This window comes from Akanthomyces muscarius, chromosome 1, assembly GCF_028009165.1.
Source record: "Akanthomyces muscarius strain Ve6 chromosome 1, whole genome shotgun sequence".
NCBI classification, from domain to species: Eukaryota; Fungi; Ascomycota; class Sordariomycetes; order Hypocreales; family Cordycipitaceae; genus Akanthomyces; species Akanthomyces muscarius.
The window spans coordinates 6,533,203-6,548,964 of record NC_079241.1 but is presented as its reverse complement, the minus strand read 5'-3'; the positions used below and the strand labels follow the sequence as shown (position 1 = coordinate 6,548,964).

The 15,762-nt window shown below is 55.7% G+C and overlaps 3 protein-coding genes across 3 annotated transcripts; all 3 read left to right on the top strand.

Moving 5' to 3' along the window:
• Positions 1-915: 915 nt before the first annotated feature.
• On the top strand, positions 916-2,588 carry LMH87_007214 (uncharacterized protein; the record flags this gene model as incomplete). The annotated part of the gene is made up of 2 exons (XM_056192266.1): positions 916-1,674; positions 1,731-2,588. 2 exons carry the CDS (start codon positions 916-918, stop codon positions 2,586-2,588), a joined length of 1,617 nt encoding a protein of 538 aa, XP_056060502.1.
• A 4,993-nt stretch (positions 2,589-7,581) lies between these two features.
• Positions 7,582-11,214, top strand: LMH87_007213 (uncharacterized protein; the record flags this gene model as incomplete). The annotated part of the gene is made up of 1 exon (XM_056192265.1): positions 7,582-11,214. The coding sequence occupies one exon, from the start codon at positions 7,582-7,584 to the stop codon at positions 11,212-11,214; it is 3,633 nt and encodes a 1,210-aa protein (XP_056060501.1).
• Positions 11,215-12,080: 866 nt separating this feature from the next.
• Positions 12,081-13,817, top strand: LMH87_007212 (uncharacterized protein; the record flags this gene model as incomplete). The annotated part of the gene is made up of 2 exons (XM_056192264.1): positions 12,081-12,140; positions 12,216-13,817. The coding sequence occupies 2 exons, from the start codon at positions 12,081-12,083 to the stop codon at positions 13,815-13,817; spliced, it is 1,662 nt and encodes a 553-aa protein (XP_056060500.1).
• Positions 13,818-15,762: the final 1,945 nt, after the last annotated feature.

The window sequence follows — 15,762 nt, the reverse complement described above, 5'->3', positions numbered from 1 at the left end:
ATTGTACCACTTTAAACACTACTACCCAGCCAGCCGTCGTAGTACCTGTCTGGTACGATCATCTGCTTGCATCTCTCGACCACACGATGCGCCTCGTATCTTTTGGCCGTACCAATGGAGGCCTAGCGACCCTCGACACTGTTCAGAAAGACACGAATAATAGAAAGGATCAAGAAAACAAGAAAAACGAGAGAAATCAAGAATTGCTCGTAAAATGTAGTGCCAAACACAAGTGTAGCCGTCGTAACTACAAACCAGCCGTGCCAGCCAGCCAGCCACCAACCTGTCAACCGTGTCAGTGCTGCAACGCCACATTGTCGTTTTCTGCCCGCTCGCCGCTGTGCCTGTGCGGAGCCTCCCAACGGGCCAAGCTCCCAGGGCAGTGGCATTTCTAAATCGAGCGTGGCGCATGAGGCCAGCCCTCGTACAACAGAGCTTGAGAGCCTTGTGTAACCCACCTTTGCCCGCTGTAGAAGCGCCTGCAACCCCCTAAGACGGCGCTGAGCAGCCAGAAACCCACAATCTGTGACGTATTTTTCACCCGACCTGCATCGTACCAACCGTAACTGCCACACACTGCTTGACTGCTTGAAGAGCAAAGAGCGCCCCCGGGCTCCTCTTTTCCCTTCGTTGCCGTGGGGTCCACCTCTCTTCTCCTCAATGAGTACAGAGTACCAGTAAACGGCGGTATCATCAACAAGAAACTTTTTTTTGACTCATTTCATCTCTGGTCCTTCCTGTGAGTTTGAACGCATTAACCAGAAACTGTCTGCAGCTGGTGTTATTCGCAGGACCTATTGCTGATCTTGGTACCGCCCCTAGGTAGCTTCGTACCCCTCCAAACCCCGCGCCAGCTCTTCGACCTCGAATTCAACTTCTACCAGTTCTCGTGCTATAACACCACCTGTCGCAGCCATGGACGAAAAGGTGCTCGCGGCGTCTGCCAAGTACCCCATCACTGCTGGTCATGTCTACAAGTATGGCACAGCTGGCTTTCGCATGAAGGCCGACCTGCTCCCCAGCGTCAGCTTCCGCGTCGGCCTGCTTGCTGGCCTGCGCAGTCGCAAGCTCAACGGCCAGGCCATTGGCGTCATGATTACTGCAAGCCACAACCCGGCCCCCGATAACGGTGTCAAGATTGTCGACCCCATGGGCGAAATGCTCGAGCAGGAGTGGGAAGCTTATGCCACAAAGCTTGTCAACTGTGCCACCGACCAGGAACTCGTCGACACTTACAAGGCCCTTGCCACACAGCTCAAGATCGATATTGAAGCCCCCGGCCGTGTTATTTACGGTAGAGATACTCGTCCCTCTGGCCACGGCCTCGTTGTTGCACTGGCCGACGCCCTCGATGCCACCGGCACGGAGCACACCGACTTCAAGATCCTCACTACCCCTCAGCTGCATTACCTGGTCCGCTGCATCAATACCGAAGGCACTCCCAAATCTTATGGCAAGGTCAGCGAGGCTGGCTATTACGAGAAGCTCTCCGAGGCTTTTGTGCGTGCTCTGCGTGGACGCAAGATCCAGGGCCAGCTCATTGTCGACTGCGCCAACGGTGTTGGCGGACCCAAGTTTGCTGAGCTTCTCAAATCGATTCCCAAGGATGTCACGGGATTCGACGTCAAAGTTGTCAATGATGATGTGCTACGACCGGAGGTCCTGAACCTCGATGTAAGTCTTTCCACAACATCCCATTCTTCTTCAAACAATACTAATTAATTGCCTAGTGTGGCGCCGACTTTGTCAAGACTAGACAACGTAACCCTCCGAACCCCAAGCCTGTTCCCGGCGCCCGATGCTGCTCCTTTGATGGCGACGCTGACCGCCTCATCTACTACTGGATTGACCCCGACACCGGCTTCTTCATGCTCGATGGCGATCGTATTTCTTCTCTCTGTGCTTCTTTTATCGGTGAGCTTGTCCGCTCGGCCGGCCTCGAAGACGACCTCCGCATCGGTGTTATACAGACGGCGTATGCCAACGGCGCCAGCACCAAATATATCGAGAAGCTTCTGCAGCTTCCAGTCGTTTTTACACCCACTGGTGTCAAGCATCTGCACCACGCCGCTTGCCAGTACGATATTGGTGTTTACTTTGAGGCAAACGGCCACGGTACCGTCGTATTTTCGCAAGAGGCCCTACGTCTATTTGGTGCCAAGCAGCCCCAGTCTCCTGCTCAGAAGGACGCCCTCGAGACTCTCGCTGCCATTGGCGACTTGATAAATCAGACTGTTGGCGATGCCATTTCTGACATGCTCATGGTTGAAGTCGTACTGGCCCACAAGGGCTGGTCCCTGAAGGATTGGGCTACCACGTATACGGACCTCCCAAACCGTCTGGTCCGCGTCGAGGTTGCCAACAAGGATGCCTTTGAGGCCACGGATGCTGAGCGTCGCTTGGCCAAGCCGGAAGGGGCCCAGGACGCTATCGACGAGTGCGTTAGGAAATACACGTCGGCGCGCTCCTTCGCCCGAGCCAGCGGTACCGAAAACGCTTGTCGTGTTTACGCAGAGGCCGCCTCGCGTGCGGAGGCGGATGAATTGGCCAACAAGGTTGCGCAAATTGTCAAGCAGTTTGGCTCCTAGGAGATGAATGCTCTATTTGACAAAGTTGAAAAGGACATGGTAGAATTCAAGCAAAAGATTGCAGCTTTAACGGGCTTACTCAATACGACGCAGAGCATTGCAGCTTCGTTCAAAGAGTCGGCCACTTTAGTCGAAAATTAGTAGCGTTTATGATGATCAGTAGAAAAAAGTATTATTTTCTTATTTTCTTTATTCTCTGTCATTGATCTGGCTTGTACTATTCTCTCTACTCGTGTTATTCTTCCTTATCTATTCTTTACCAACTCCCTCGCACGCAAAGCCTGCCGACCTATTCAAATCCCTCGCACGCCCAGTAATGCAGCGCACGTGTAAAACGCGAGACATAATCGCGCGGATTGCCTAATTGGGACAAGATCTAACTCACGTCTTCAAAGAAGGACGGAATGTGACTTTCCTTCCAAGGAACAAATGCTCCTCCAAGGACAATTACCTCCGGTGAAAGGGCTGCTTGTTCATTCTGGCGCAAATGAAGCTGTGTGCACCATGTACCCGATTGGGCTGCGCAGGGCGGCAAAAGCAAAAACACAAGTGTGAGTAGTCCATTTGTGGGTAGATGGTGAGATTGAGATGTCCAGATTGCCGCCTATTGCTTTTTCAAGATTCCCTTCTTAGCGTGCTAGGTAATTTCAGGCCCCAAAACCTGGCTAGATGCACGTAGCCTTGCATGTTGACGGGCATAGTGCTGCTTCCCAGATTCAACGTCTTGGCGCCGAAAATCCTCCCGCGGTGCAAAGGGAGTTGAGCCACGGCAAGGAGGGAATGTCTCATCGCGGACGGGGCAAACCGCAGTTGTCAAGCAACAGGATCATGATGTGCCATCCATCTGATTGTCTCTGCGCTACTGTTTTCTTCCTGCATAATGTTTGATTGGAAAATCGGTGATTTTGCCGTGACCAGATCTCGATGGTGGCGCAACTGTCGCCGATGGAGCGGCATTGTATCGTGGCAGCATCCTCACCTGGAGGCGGTGAGGAGAGAAACGGTGAAGAGAGTATGAGGTGGTCATGTCTTGGGCGTGCATTGTTATTCTCGCGAGGATCAGTTCTCCGTGGCGATGCAAGCTGCATCGCATCGCTGTGTTTGGGTGAGAAAAAGATGAGACCAGACATGCATTCTGCATAAGCGTGCTGCGCGTGCGATGCAGGCAAATGTGTACAATACTGCATGTCTTACCACGCACCGGGGGGCAGGAGAAGAAGCAACGATTGCTTGACGACAAGAAACGGTCTAGAGGTCAGGTGAGTGAGAGTCAAGCGTCCTTTTGTCTTTGTCGTCTGGGGATGAGGGCGGGGAGAGAGAGCGGTAGCCTGCTGAAGGGGCCAAAAGAAAAAGAAACTATAGCGCGCATGTTTTATGCAGATATGGAACAGCGGCATCAATTCATTAAGACCCGTCGCTTCTGAGATGAGTATCTGATATAGAGCCCTGAGCAGGGAATGATGAGAACGACGGGGTCACCGGCAGCCTCGGCAACGAGCAACAAATCTACAGTACCCCTTTTGGATCCTAGATTGACTCGACTATCAATTTCGGGGTATTCGTCTTGTAATTACCAGTAGAGACGAAAAGGTCCCCCGTCTTATTTGGATATTATATGTCTACCATTTATAGCCGGGGCAGGGGTGGGGGGTTGACGATGACGGGGGGCAGAATTGGCCGAGGCGTTGCTAATTCGACACAATCCCTGCCTCTTTGATGGCGCAAGTTTACAGAAGAAATAGGTCGGATTGAAAGGCGAGCTTTCCAGGTCATGCATTCGTGATTATCTACGAGGAACAAAGAGCAGAAAGCGAGCTTGCATAGAATAGAGGGGCCGATGCGCGTCGTCGATACTAGTTATTACCCTCCATGATGCGGGTTGTAGTCGCACATCGGCAGCACATGCCAAGGACAGAACTTGCAGCATGGATCATAAATAAGGAACCCCGTCGAAGACATGCGCTTGCTGCAAGGTATCAAGGTATCAGACTGGGTTGCATTCTCTCAGCGCGCCGCAAGTTCAGATGGACTCGGCAGCAGGCGTAGTTTGACCGACGTTGGGCTTGTCGTACGATTGGCTGTGCGCAGCGTATGCCTGCAGTGGCTGAGACTCGGGCGCAACAAAGCGACTTGTCCAAGCTCTCGTCAGAGAAGACACTTGGGGGCAATGGCAACGAGGCGCGGGCTACATGCTCTTTTGGGAGAAGTATTAAAACACGCCTACTATTTTCGACACGCTGACACCGTGTAGCTGGCTTTGGAGAGGTCTGTGCTGTCTTTTTTTTTTTATTTTTTTTTAACAACCAAAGCAAAGCCACCTGGGGTTTTTTTTTCTTTCTGTACAGATTCCCAATAAATTTGGCCGATTACCCATGTGGTGCTGGGATGGGGAATGACGGAGCCGAAGGCTAGTCTTGGCGCTGTGACGTATGTGCACCGTAGCGTTGAGATTGCGAATAGCTCGGAAACCGCTGACTAGCTCCAGCTAGCAAGGGGAAAACAGCCACGGGGGCGCGGACGGCCTGTTCGTGTGCCTGTGTGTGTGTACTCAGTATGTCTGTGTGTGAGAGAGAGTTGTTTGCGGGAGTGGTTGGCGTAGTGGCGGCCCATTATATTAGCCTCGCCTAATTTGGAATGCCAGCACCAGAGACACTGAAAGCGAACTAGAGAGGACCGGCGCCAAAAGAGGTCGGGAGGCCGGTTTTATTGCCTGCTTGTCACGCTTGTCCACGGCAGAGAAGCCCTGTCGGACGGATAACTGGCATCTATCAGAAGAGATGATATGTCACTGCAACTCTCTCGATCCTCTGAGACAGTGGTTTAGAAATGGAGAAATGATCAGTCGGTCGAAGCAAGAAGAAAAAAGTTGGATTCGAGCAATAGGCCCCATCGCAGTCTACTTGCGGATGGAACGGAAGTGGCCATGTCCGCAATAAAAAAAATAAAAATAAAAAAAAAGTCAGAGAAGCCAAGGAGCTTGTCCAGCTGGACGGCGCCCCCTGGCCAGATGCATGATTGACCGCAGCAGTCAGCCAAAGTATGTTTTTCTAGGCGTCCGGCTGCCAAGACGGCCTCCACAAGGCACAATTTGAATTCAGCTGTTACAGACGACTGTCCATGCTGAATGGCGTGCCCTGTGCTACCCGGCTTGCCGACGAGCTCTCTGGGTCGGCATTCGAGATGGAGGGTCGTTCATCTACTCAGTATGTCATCAGCCCAAGCTGCACTACCATCCCACGCCCGCTGCTATACGGGAGGCCAAGTTTAATATGCACTTGATACCGGGCCTGATGGTTCATCTCCGCCGCTAGCTGGAAACAAGGGCCGCCTAAAAAGCGCCCTATAACACATCGCTCCGTGAGGCCTTCCCTAAAGAGGTACACACCAATATTGCTGGGGCGAAAAAGATGGTGGCGGGCCAAACCCACCCCGAAGAAGCCCATGGTGTGCGCTGTGCAGATTAGCATGATCTGCGGTTTTTTTTTTTTCTCGGTTCCCCTTTGGCTGCCCGTCCGCCCTTTGGATTTGGGGCTCCTAGCCAAGATGAAGCGTCCTGTTCCCTTTCGCGGAGGGACGCTGGTAGATGATGTCCGACTCCTTTTTGCCGCCGGCCAGCACGGGACAGGCCACGCGGGAGTCCTTTTGCGAACCTCTTGAGCAGCTGACTACCAGCAATCGTCTCCTCGTACGCGTATATGCAGCTGGATAGTCGCCCAGCTCAGCGCCAAACCCTTGGGGGCCGGCCGTGTTGGACCAGCGCTCCCGTAATCTAGTGGCCGTACTGGTACCGAGTGACCTGAAATAGGACCCTCAAAGGGGTCCGATCCTCCCACCAGACCTCACTCCTGCGCCGGGATTCATTCGTAGCGGGCGTCCCCTGCAGCAAGCCGCGCCGCGCCGTCCCCCCCCCCCCCCAGCTTGACTCGGCCGCTGCTCGCTGCAGCATTAGGTCGTCTGCAGAACGCTGCTCAGCTCCTTGTCCTCGCCGCTGACCTCCCTGTAAATTGCCCATGGCTTGACTGCTTGCTCATCATCAACCAAGCAGACGATGGTCCCTTGCCCCCGGTCAAAACGCAATCCCCGCTTTCTCCTCCTTTGATCTGGCTGTGACGTTGTTTGGTTCATGTTCTGTGACGAGCCTGTGTGTCTTTTTGATCCTTTCATTGCTCTCTCTTTTCTGTTCTCTTGTCCGTTCTCTCTTCCATTCGTTTTGAACCAGTTCTTGCATCCGTGGTTGTGGGCTGTGCTGGTTGCCCGTCGTAGCTGCCCGCTGTGAACCTCGTCCCACCCGCGACAGCCTCACCACCAGACTCAATTTCCGCGGGGGCCCTCCTGTTTCCTTTTCCTTGACCCAGAGTTCGATCATCGCTCGCTCCTCCTGCGCATTCTGCGGTGCCTGTTTCGCTTTAGGCTCGCGCTTGTGTAGAATCTGAATCGCAGCCCGGCTTGCAGACCTCGCCGCTCAAAGCTCCAGAAAAAACCACTATTTCTGCACGACACAGTCTCTCTTCCTCCCTCCGGCCACCACTCGCTCACCCTCTGTCTCTCTTCCGTCCTTTTCATCTGCGAATCCCTCACACCAGTTCTGTCCATCGTTTCCGACCATACGACATCCGCATTCTTTTCCTCCCTTTCACTGCGTCGTTGACCGTTGTCACTCGTCCCATCTACAGCCGCTGGCTGGCTGTCTTATAGTCTATCCACCCCCAGCGCCGTTTGAAGCCTCCCGCCGCCGTTACATTCCTTGGTCTGCGCCGCAGCACAAATCGGAGCGCATCGCATTTCGGTCTCTGGTAATGTTTAGCTACGCCTAAAATTATCCGTCACGGCCATCGTCACGCCGAGATCGAGATCTCGTCGAGGTGTCCTGACCTAGTTGCTCTACGCTGCCATCCGCCAAGCCGTGGGCCATCCTACTCAGTCGGCATCCGGCGCAAAGTCTAAATCCAACACACATGCTCTTTTGCATCTGACGAGGTGCTACCGACCAGCCATGGCTCCCGCTGCCGCATCGGTCTCTCCCAGCAACTTTGCTCGCTCCCACTCGTCGCCCCAGCTTCAATCGACGTCCTCCTTCACGAGTCGCCCGCCGCTGCCGCGCAACTCGCCGTCGCTCAACAAGGAACTTCCCCGACTTCCTTCCTTTGGTTCTTTTGAGATTCCGTCCTTCGACTCGATTGGCGACTTGGATACCAAGCTTTCCTTGCCCGGAGCGTCTTCGCCCAAGCTCGCTTCTTCGCCAATCATTACACCTGCGACAGACCCGGCATCGAATGCAGACGCTGAACAGCCCGCCGGCCGCTTTAAGCTTGGTCTTTCTAGATCTAGAACTGCAAGCCGCCCCAAATCCTGGCTACCAAATTTCAAATCGAATAGGGATGATAATGTCCAGCCCACGCAACATCTAGAGATACCATTGGCAAATGATGGTGCAATGGCGCGACATCCATCGCTCAAGGAGCGCAGTCATTCTGCCACTGACACATTTGCCAGTTTTGCGCGACGCTCATGGATCTCTCGCACACCATCTCCCAAGATTGCGACCCCACCACCGACAGGCAATGCCTCAGACACGACGCCCAAGGCTGCTCCCAAGCTTGCTCCCAAGGGCGACAAGTCACAGGCACCAGCGCAAGTTAAGGCTTCCGAGCCCACAGTACGGCTGGAAGGCGAGGTTGAACCTCAAAAACCTGCCCCGTTCAGCTCCAGCAAGGCTGGGGCCTTTTTTTCCAAAGTCAAGCCCAAACCTCCGACCCTGGTCACTGTCCAGGACTGGGGTGCCGATTCCGACAGCTGCGCCTCTTCAGCCGCTAGCCTGAGCCAAACCGGACCACAGAGCGTGGCCAGCCGTACCTCGCAGTCGACGAGCTCAGAGAGGAGCAATGCAACTCCCATTACAGATGATTCCTCGACCGAGATGACGCCACAGGTTCGCGACAGCCTGTGGTCGTCGTTCAAGACACTGGAGCTCGAATTCAAGAGCTTCACGCTTAAGCAAATGGCGCAGCGCATCGCTCAAATCCAGAGCATTCTGCTACCCTTCCTGCGCGCCACTATGCATCACCCGTCCACCAAAATGCTGCAGCCCGAGGACATTGACCGCCGAGCTGTCATCCTAAACAAGTGGTGGAATGCCATTCTCGACATGCTCGACTCACAAGCCAATCAGCCAATTCCTGGAGTGGACCGCCCAGTTCTGCTCGAGGCAGCTACCATGGTTATGATGCGGCCCGAGTGGCGACGAGCTACACCTGCTTTCCAAGCTCTAGTTGACCGATGCCCCTCCGAAAAGGTCCGCTCGCGATCATGGACCAGCTCCTCCCTTGATTCCCAGAATTCCTTGATGCTCGATGAGACTGCGGAGCACAGCGTGCGAACAATGTTTGTGAGCAACCTCGTCCGTCAAATGTCGCTCGTGGTGGAAAAGATGTCGCTGCGACATGCCCCTCTTACATTGGTCAATTTTGCCGGCAAAACATGTGCGTATGCGTTCTTCTTTGCGCCCGGTGTTGCCGACATATTGCTGCGTCTGTGGGGTCTCACACCCGAGCTCATCCGGAGAGCCGCTGATGAGTTTGGCCTGCCTCGGTGCGACAATGGAGATAGTGAAGACATTGTTGCCTTTTTCCCTCCCAAACTTGGACTCTATGGATGGAGTTCTCCACGAGCTGCCTGGAACAACTTGAAGCAGATTCCTAAAATGTCGCTGCTGGTGGCCAGGATTCCATGGACCGGCCCCTGGGTGTCAAGATGGAAGGGCCGAGATACAGATCTCTTCTTCATTTTCTGCAAGTACTTTCACGTGCTTACGGATCAATTTCTTCTCCCTGAGCTGCCTTTGGCGTTCAAAGCTCGCGCCCCGGGTTTTGTCCTCGTCCAGGCGCAGCTGCTCTCTATCATCGACTCTACCATTCACCGCCACGCTGCTATTGGCCAGGCATACAATCCGCCACTTGTAGACTCGCTGCACGGCGCGGATGCATCGGCTATGGCGATGCCCCTGCCTCCATCTAACTTGATGAAGGGCATGGCTGAGAATAGACTGGTGGCTCTGCTCAAGGACTTTTTACTGGACGATTTCCCCGAATTTGCGAACGCCAAGGCCACTTTTGCCGAAACGTTTGCCGCACTGATGAAGGCTGCCACACAGAGGACCTCCAAGTTCAACAACTCGGCCTGTTTTACCCTATGCGACTTTTTGGAAGAGATACTCGTCATCTACGACAAGTACGAGTCCAAGGAAGGAGTTGCGTCTTGCATTGACTGGACGTTTTGGATAGAAGTGTTCAAGCGTGTCATGAGCTCCATGAACACAATGTCTGAAGTGCGTACTCTTTCGTTTCTCTACACCATCTGGAACATAGCTGCCAAGCAACCGTCGCGCAAGGCTGAGCTTTGCTTTGACTGGCTGCTGACGGAGGATATGTTCAACTCCTTTTTTAACAACTGGTGTCCGATGGTGCGCGCATACTACCATCGCCTTTTGTGCTGGAGAGTCTGCCGCTACGATGGACACCCCAGCGACGTTGATATTGCCGTGTTTCACCTAGCGACGAAGCGTCTCAAGTCTGTCTGGAGCCATTACCTCTATCTTAAAGAAGCTGCGGACGAGACAGGGCGGGCAAGGCCGTCGTCCACGCCCATGTCACCGACTGTCGGGAAGCGATTCATCATTATCCGCCAGGAAGTCCACGGGCCCCAACCCGGTCTCGTTATGGGACTAGACACTTTTGCCAGGACACCCTCTGGCACCGATCTAGCAGCGATGGGCGACTATCTCGACTCCAATCAACAATCCAAGAATGATTCGAAGAAGCGATGGTCGTTGCTCGGAAAAGTGCTCTCATTCACGAACGTCACAGCCGCGGCCGACATGTCGAACTCGGCAGGTCTTCCCAAGAGCCATTCTTTTGACGATGCGTCGCAGGCGGGCCGGCGCGAGACGGCTGAGGCCCGCTCTCGCCCATCCACGCGATCGTCGGCCAATTCGCAAAAGTTGTTTCAGATCGGCGGGAACTCAGGGGCGTCCGACACTGAGTCTCGCTGCTCAACGCCTCTGCTAGACGAGCCAGGGTTCGTCTTCAAGTTCATCCTGGCATGGCAGCAACAGACGGGACCCAACCGCGAGCGAGTCCTCAGCCTGCCACAGCTGCCTGGTCCCGCGCAACACCGTCTATCTGGCCCCGAATGCGCGATGCGGCCGGTGCAGCTCGATGGGCTACGCCAGGTCTCGAGTTCATCGCAGTCTGGGCTGGTTGATCGCGCCAAGAATGCCGCGCCGCTCGAGGACAGTACGCGCGGGCTCTCGCTTGCCGAGCCGCTGCACGCAAACGACAGCCCGGCGACACGCACTGGAGTCTCGAGCCCGAGCGAGGAGAGCGACGCTACGCGGACGGCGACACCCAATACGGGCTACTTTGTACCCGAAGAGACAAGACCGAGCAAGCCAGCTGGTGCCTATGTCCGCAACGCAGTCTACTCTGGCCAAGCGCTGGCGGAGTGGACGCAGGTGGTGAACGAGTGCAACAGCTTTGTCGACCGACGGACCGACGAAGGCATCGATCGACTGCGCGACATGGAAGTCCCGCAGCTGAATGTCGAAGGCTTTCGCAAGCTTGGAGGTTGAAGGCAATGGTCTCTGCTCATCTTTTTTTTATATGCTGTGATGGCTATCATATTATTACCTTTTCTTTTGCTTCACATGCACATTTTTGTTTACGGCGCTCCAACATTTATGGCGTTTCTTGGGGATTCAGATCTTGTCTTTTTGTATAGTCTTGATATATGGGAAAGCTTAAACTGGCAAGGTTCTCTCTCTTTTTACTGCAGCCATCATTTATGCCGCCAAGAAAACCTGGTAGCAGTAAGAATGTATCATTTGGTTTTTTTGTTTTAGGCGAGGAAAGATGATACCCACAGAGCAGTTGAATACGACTACTATGATGATCATTACTGGCTCTGCTAGTTGAAATTACTCTTATTTACGGGAAGCACTTCAAAAGAAGAAATAAATAGCAGTGCATGATATATAAAGAAGATGTATGCTGCTCGCGGCCCCACGCTCGCTGTGGGTAATACCAGTGAGAGGCGTGTCGGCACCGCCCTGTATGTAGAGCGGCGCAGCATTCACGAAGCGCTTTTCCCGTTCCTGTTTCATCCATCTCCTCGCATGTTGAAAGCCTCTGTCGCCATTTCCATTCCCGTTGTTCATATATACTGCCCTTCCCAGTCTATTCCTCCTCATCGCGCATCTGTCCCTTCGTTGCGACGTCCACTTTGAGCGCCCGCCCCGGTGCACTGAACCAGCAGGTTCCGGGTTCCGTTCAGCTAGCGCATATCCCGTCAGAGTCCCATCGAACGCCGCTCACTTTCCTTTGGTCCAGGAAGCAGCAGCAGCCGTCGACGGAGCCGCGCGAGGCCGTTTTGATATTGACGAGGCGTGCACACAGCCTCTGCCGTCGTGGACCGCTGCGTCCGGTTCACGGCGCACCGATGCCGAATACCGGCAAGCCTAGCCTGGACTGCCACCTCTGCCGCCAGAGGCGTGTCAAGGTATGCTTTACGCGCATCGCTCTTTGCACCAAAAAGGTGCACATGCACTTACTGACGGGGGGTGGACGTGTCTAGTGCGACCTTGCCAGGCCGGCGTGCCAGCGATGCGTCAAGTACGGCGCCGTCTGCCCGGGCTATCGCGACCAGCACGAGCTCGTGTTTCGCAACGCCAACCCGGCCACTGTTCAGCGACGCAGGAAGAAGCGCAGCGCAGCAGCAGCCGAGGCGCCTGCGGTGGCCACGGCAGGTCAGTCGCCGGCTTCGGCAGCGGCCGCCGAGGATGAGGAGGGCGGTGAGAAGACGACGACGCTGGTGACGTGCCCCGGCTTCGTCAAAGCCCGCACCTCCCCCCCTGCCGCCGACACCGTCGGCAGCATGGTCCTGCACGGCCGCGTCACCGAGCACTGGACGTCGCAGTCGGTGCCCCTGCTGCTCGACGTCTACTCGGCGCTGGACTTCCTGCGCAGCGTCTACACCACGGAGAGCCGCCGCGGCACCGCGGCCACCGGGGGCCCGCTGCTGTGGTCGGCGCACATCTTCACGCGCACCTACACCATGAACGTGCGGTACCCGACGCACGTCGAGGACGCGCTGCGGCTGTCGACGCAGCGCGAGCTGGCCATGTACATGGGCAAGACGCTGCGCGCGGTCAACCGCGCCCTCGGCGCGCCGGGCGGCGCGCAGCGCGACGACATCCTCGCCACCGTCTGGATCCTCGCCAACTACGAGGTGCTCGCGGGCACGCTCGGCCGCCAGCAGCCCGTCAACGCGTGGCAGCTGCACGCCAGCGGCCTCTACAGCATCCTGAAGGCGCGCGGCGGCGGCGCGCTGCGCGCCAGCGCCGGCCGCATGGCGTTTTGGCCTGCGTTCAACATTGTGCAGCTGCAGGCGCTCATCGTCAACGTGCCGTGTCCGGCCGAGACGGACGAGTGGCTGGCCGTCTGCGAGGCGAGCCTGCACGACGGCGAGGAGCTGACGCTGCGCATCGCGCAGTACATAGCGCGCGTGTGCGCCGTGCAGGCGCGCATCATGGCGCACCTTTGCGCGGCCGACTTCCGCGGCGCCTCGGACGACTACGCCTCGCTGCGGCAGGGTCTCCTCGACGCCGACGAGGCGTTTGAGGCGTATTTGCGCACGCGCTCGCCGCTGAGGCCCGACGGCGACGACGTGGCCATGGACGTGTACATGCAGAACCTGCAGTGCGCGGCCGTCATCAAGAGCAACCACCTGATGCAGATGCTGTGCAACCTGCTCACGCACCACGCGGCCTGCGCCGTGCCGCTCGCGACGCTGTTCGCGCACCGCCGCCACGCGCTGCACCGCATCAACACGAGCGCGCAGGCCATCGTCGGCAGCCTGCCCGTGGCTATGGAGCCGCTGTCGCGGACGACGGTGCTCAAGAGTCCGCAGGTCCTCTTTGACGCCATGAAGCTCGTCTTCCCGCTGTTCCTGGTCGCGCACATACCGGCGACGCGGCAGGAGCACAAGACGGTGGCCATGCAGGCGCTCACCTTCATCGGCAGGGAGGTGGGCATCCGGCAGGCGCTGGCGGGCGAGGGCGCGCCTACGATGCCGCTGCCGGACGAGGCGCGGGCGCCGCTGGTCACGGATCTGCTGGTGGAGGAGCCGCCGTGGGTGTCTGCGCCGCCGCGGGACTTTACGCTACTGGGTTTCTGAAGGTTGCTATACAGACCAAGTGGGATGGTTGCTGTGCTGGCTGCCGCTTTTGGCTCCCTTCTTGGCCTGCACTCGCGCGTTTGTTTAAAGTTGGAAACCTGCAGGGGCGTTACTTGGGATCAAAGGTTTACGATATACCCTCCGCCTTTTTAGCATGGCAATTGATACCGATGTGGCCCTTTTGTTCGCGTTTCCAATTGGTCCATGCGAGTCTGCAAAGCTGCCAGTACATAACTTGAGGTCATCCTCGCGCAGATACTAGGCCTGCAGCTCACAGAGAACGTATTCTACTCTGCAGAGAACGTAGACTACCGGACATCTTCAATGCTTTGGTTTTTGCGAGTCAGGTACGAAGAAAAAGACGACTTGAACCTCTTGGCAGACGTAGGACCCTGATTTGCGTGTGTTCGGCCGAGTGGTCTCTTCCCTTGCACCACTACGCACCATCCGTGATCTGCTCCGTTTAAAAAAATATGGACAATTTTTGAACCATGCAAATGTCATAAGGCGACCAATTTTCCATGTCCACATTAAATACTGGGCTGGACCCTTTTCCCTCTCTTGGGGCTGCTGACAGGGCCCCGCGCTTGGCAGACGCCTTTTCCCTGATTTTCGAGTAGTGGCCAGTGGGGGGGCCGAGTGCCCTTCGTATTTCTGGCATCGGCCCTTTTCTTTTACTTTTGCCTTTGATCTGGCAATGGCAGCACACGGCCCTGTTTGACCAGCGTTCATATTGGCGCTACTTCGCGATTTCGTTCTTTCTTGTTGTGCGATGTTGCCACCTAGGGCTTCGCAGCGGTGTTGGTTCCTGAGTTTGTTGATTTCGCCCTACTAAGACAAATCTGGGATCCGCATTGGGACGCCGGCTCGGTCTTGATGTGACGTCATGCCTATGGTTCGCTTTAACGATGCCAGTAACGAGCTCAGTAGATGAAGGCTTTGGTGAGCTTGTAGTAAAAAAGACACAGGCCGTGGCAGTCAATCAACGCAAAGGATTGACCTCTCTGAACGCAAAAGGAAGTCAAACACAGCCCTGGCTGGGGGCATGTAGAGTTTCGTGTTGGTGCGGCTTGTACCCGACGGGTCCTGGTACTGTCGATCGTCCGCTGCAGAGGGTAGCGTGCAGGCGATCATCGCCCGGTAGCGGCATAGAGTTGGTGTTCTGTACCGAACCGAAATCTTTGAACTTTGTTCTCTGGCAACTGGGCAATAAATCGGCTATTGCTTTGACATGTTTCAATTGATTTTTTCTGTCCAATATGTTGGCTCTGTCGGGTGCGGATTGACGGCCAAGTTTCGTTCGCTTTTCATTAGTCCTTTGACCCTATCTCCAATCGGGAGCTTGTGGTGCCTGGTGGCTGCTTGGTGCTCCGTAGGGCGTTTGGAGTTGCAGCACACGGGAACCTGTGATGCGCCACCCCGAGCTTCATCTGGGGGTGTGGACGGTCACCACTGCAAGGCTGAACGTGGACAACTGTTACCCAAGGGTGAATTTCCTCTTCTGGTTGGGAAAGTCCCATCAGTCATCGGTCATGTAAATACGAACAGCAGCGCAAATCATTGCCTCGATGCTAGTCTGCAAGGTCAAACGGGGAGGCCGCACATGACGGAAGGGGGCGGAGGCGAGGCGGGTGATTGGATTTGGCAGTCGACTGTAACCGCTTGGGTCAAAACTCAAGAGCCATCGATGCTGGGCGAGCCAACCAGCAAGGACCCATGTAACGTGCCGAGAGGCTATGGCATACATCGCGGCCACTGTGAGGTCATACGAGGACCTTTGTCCTCCGGCCTCTACGAACCCCAGTGCCCCCTGTTTCTTGTGCAACTGTGCTGTGTGCCGTGGCGTTGGTCAGAATCTCGTAGCGCCTTTGTAGCGTCGCTCCGCATGAGCAAACTAGTTGGCGCTCCGTGTCTCAGCCCTTATTAGCGGGTGCCAATGCCCCCA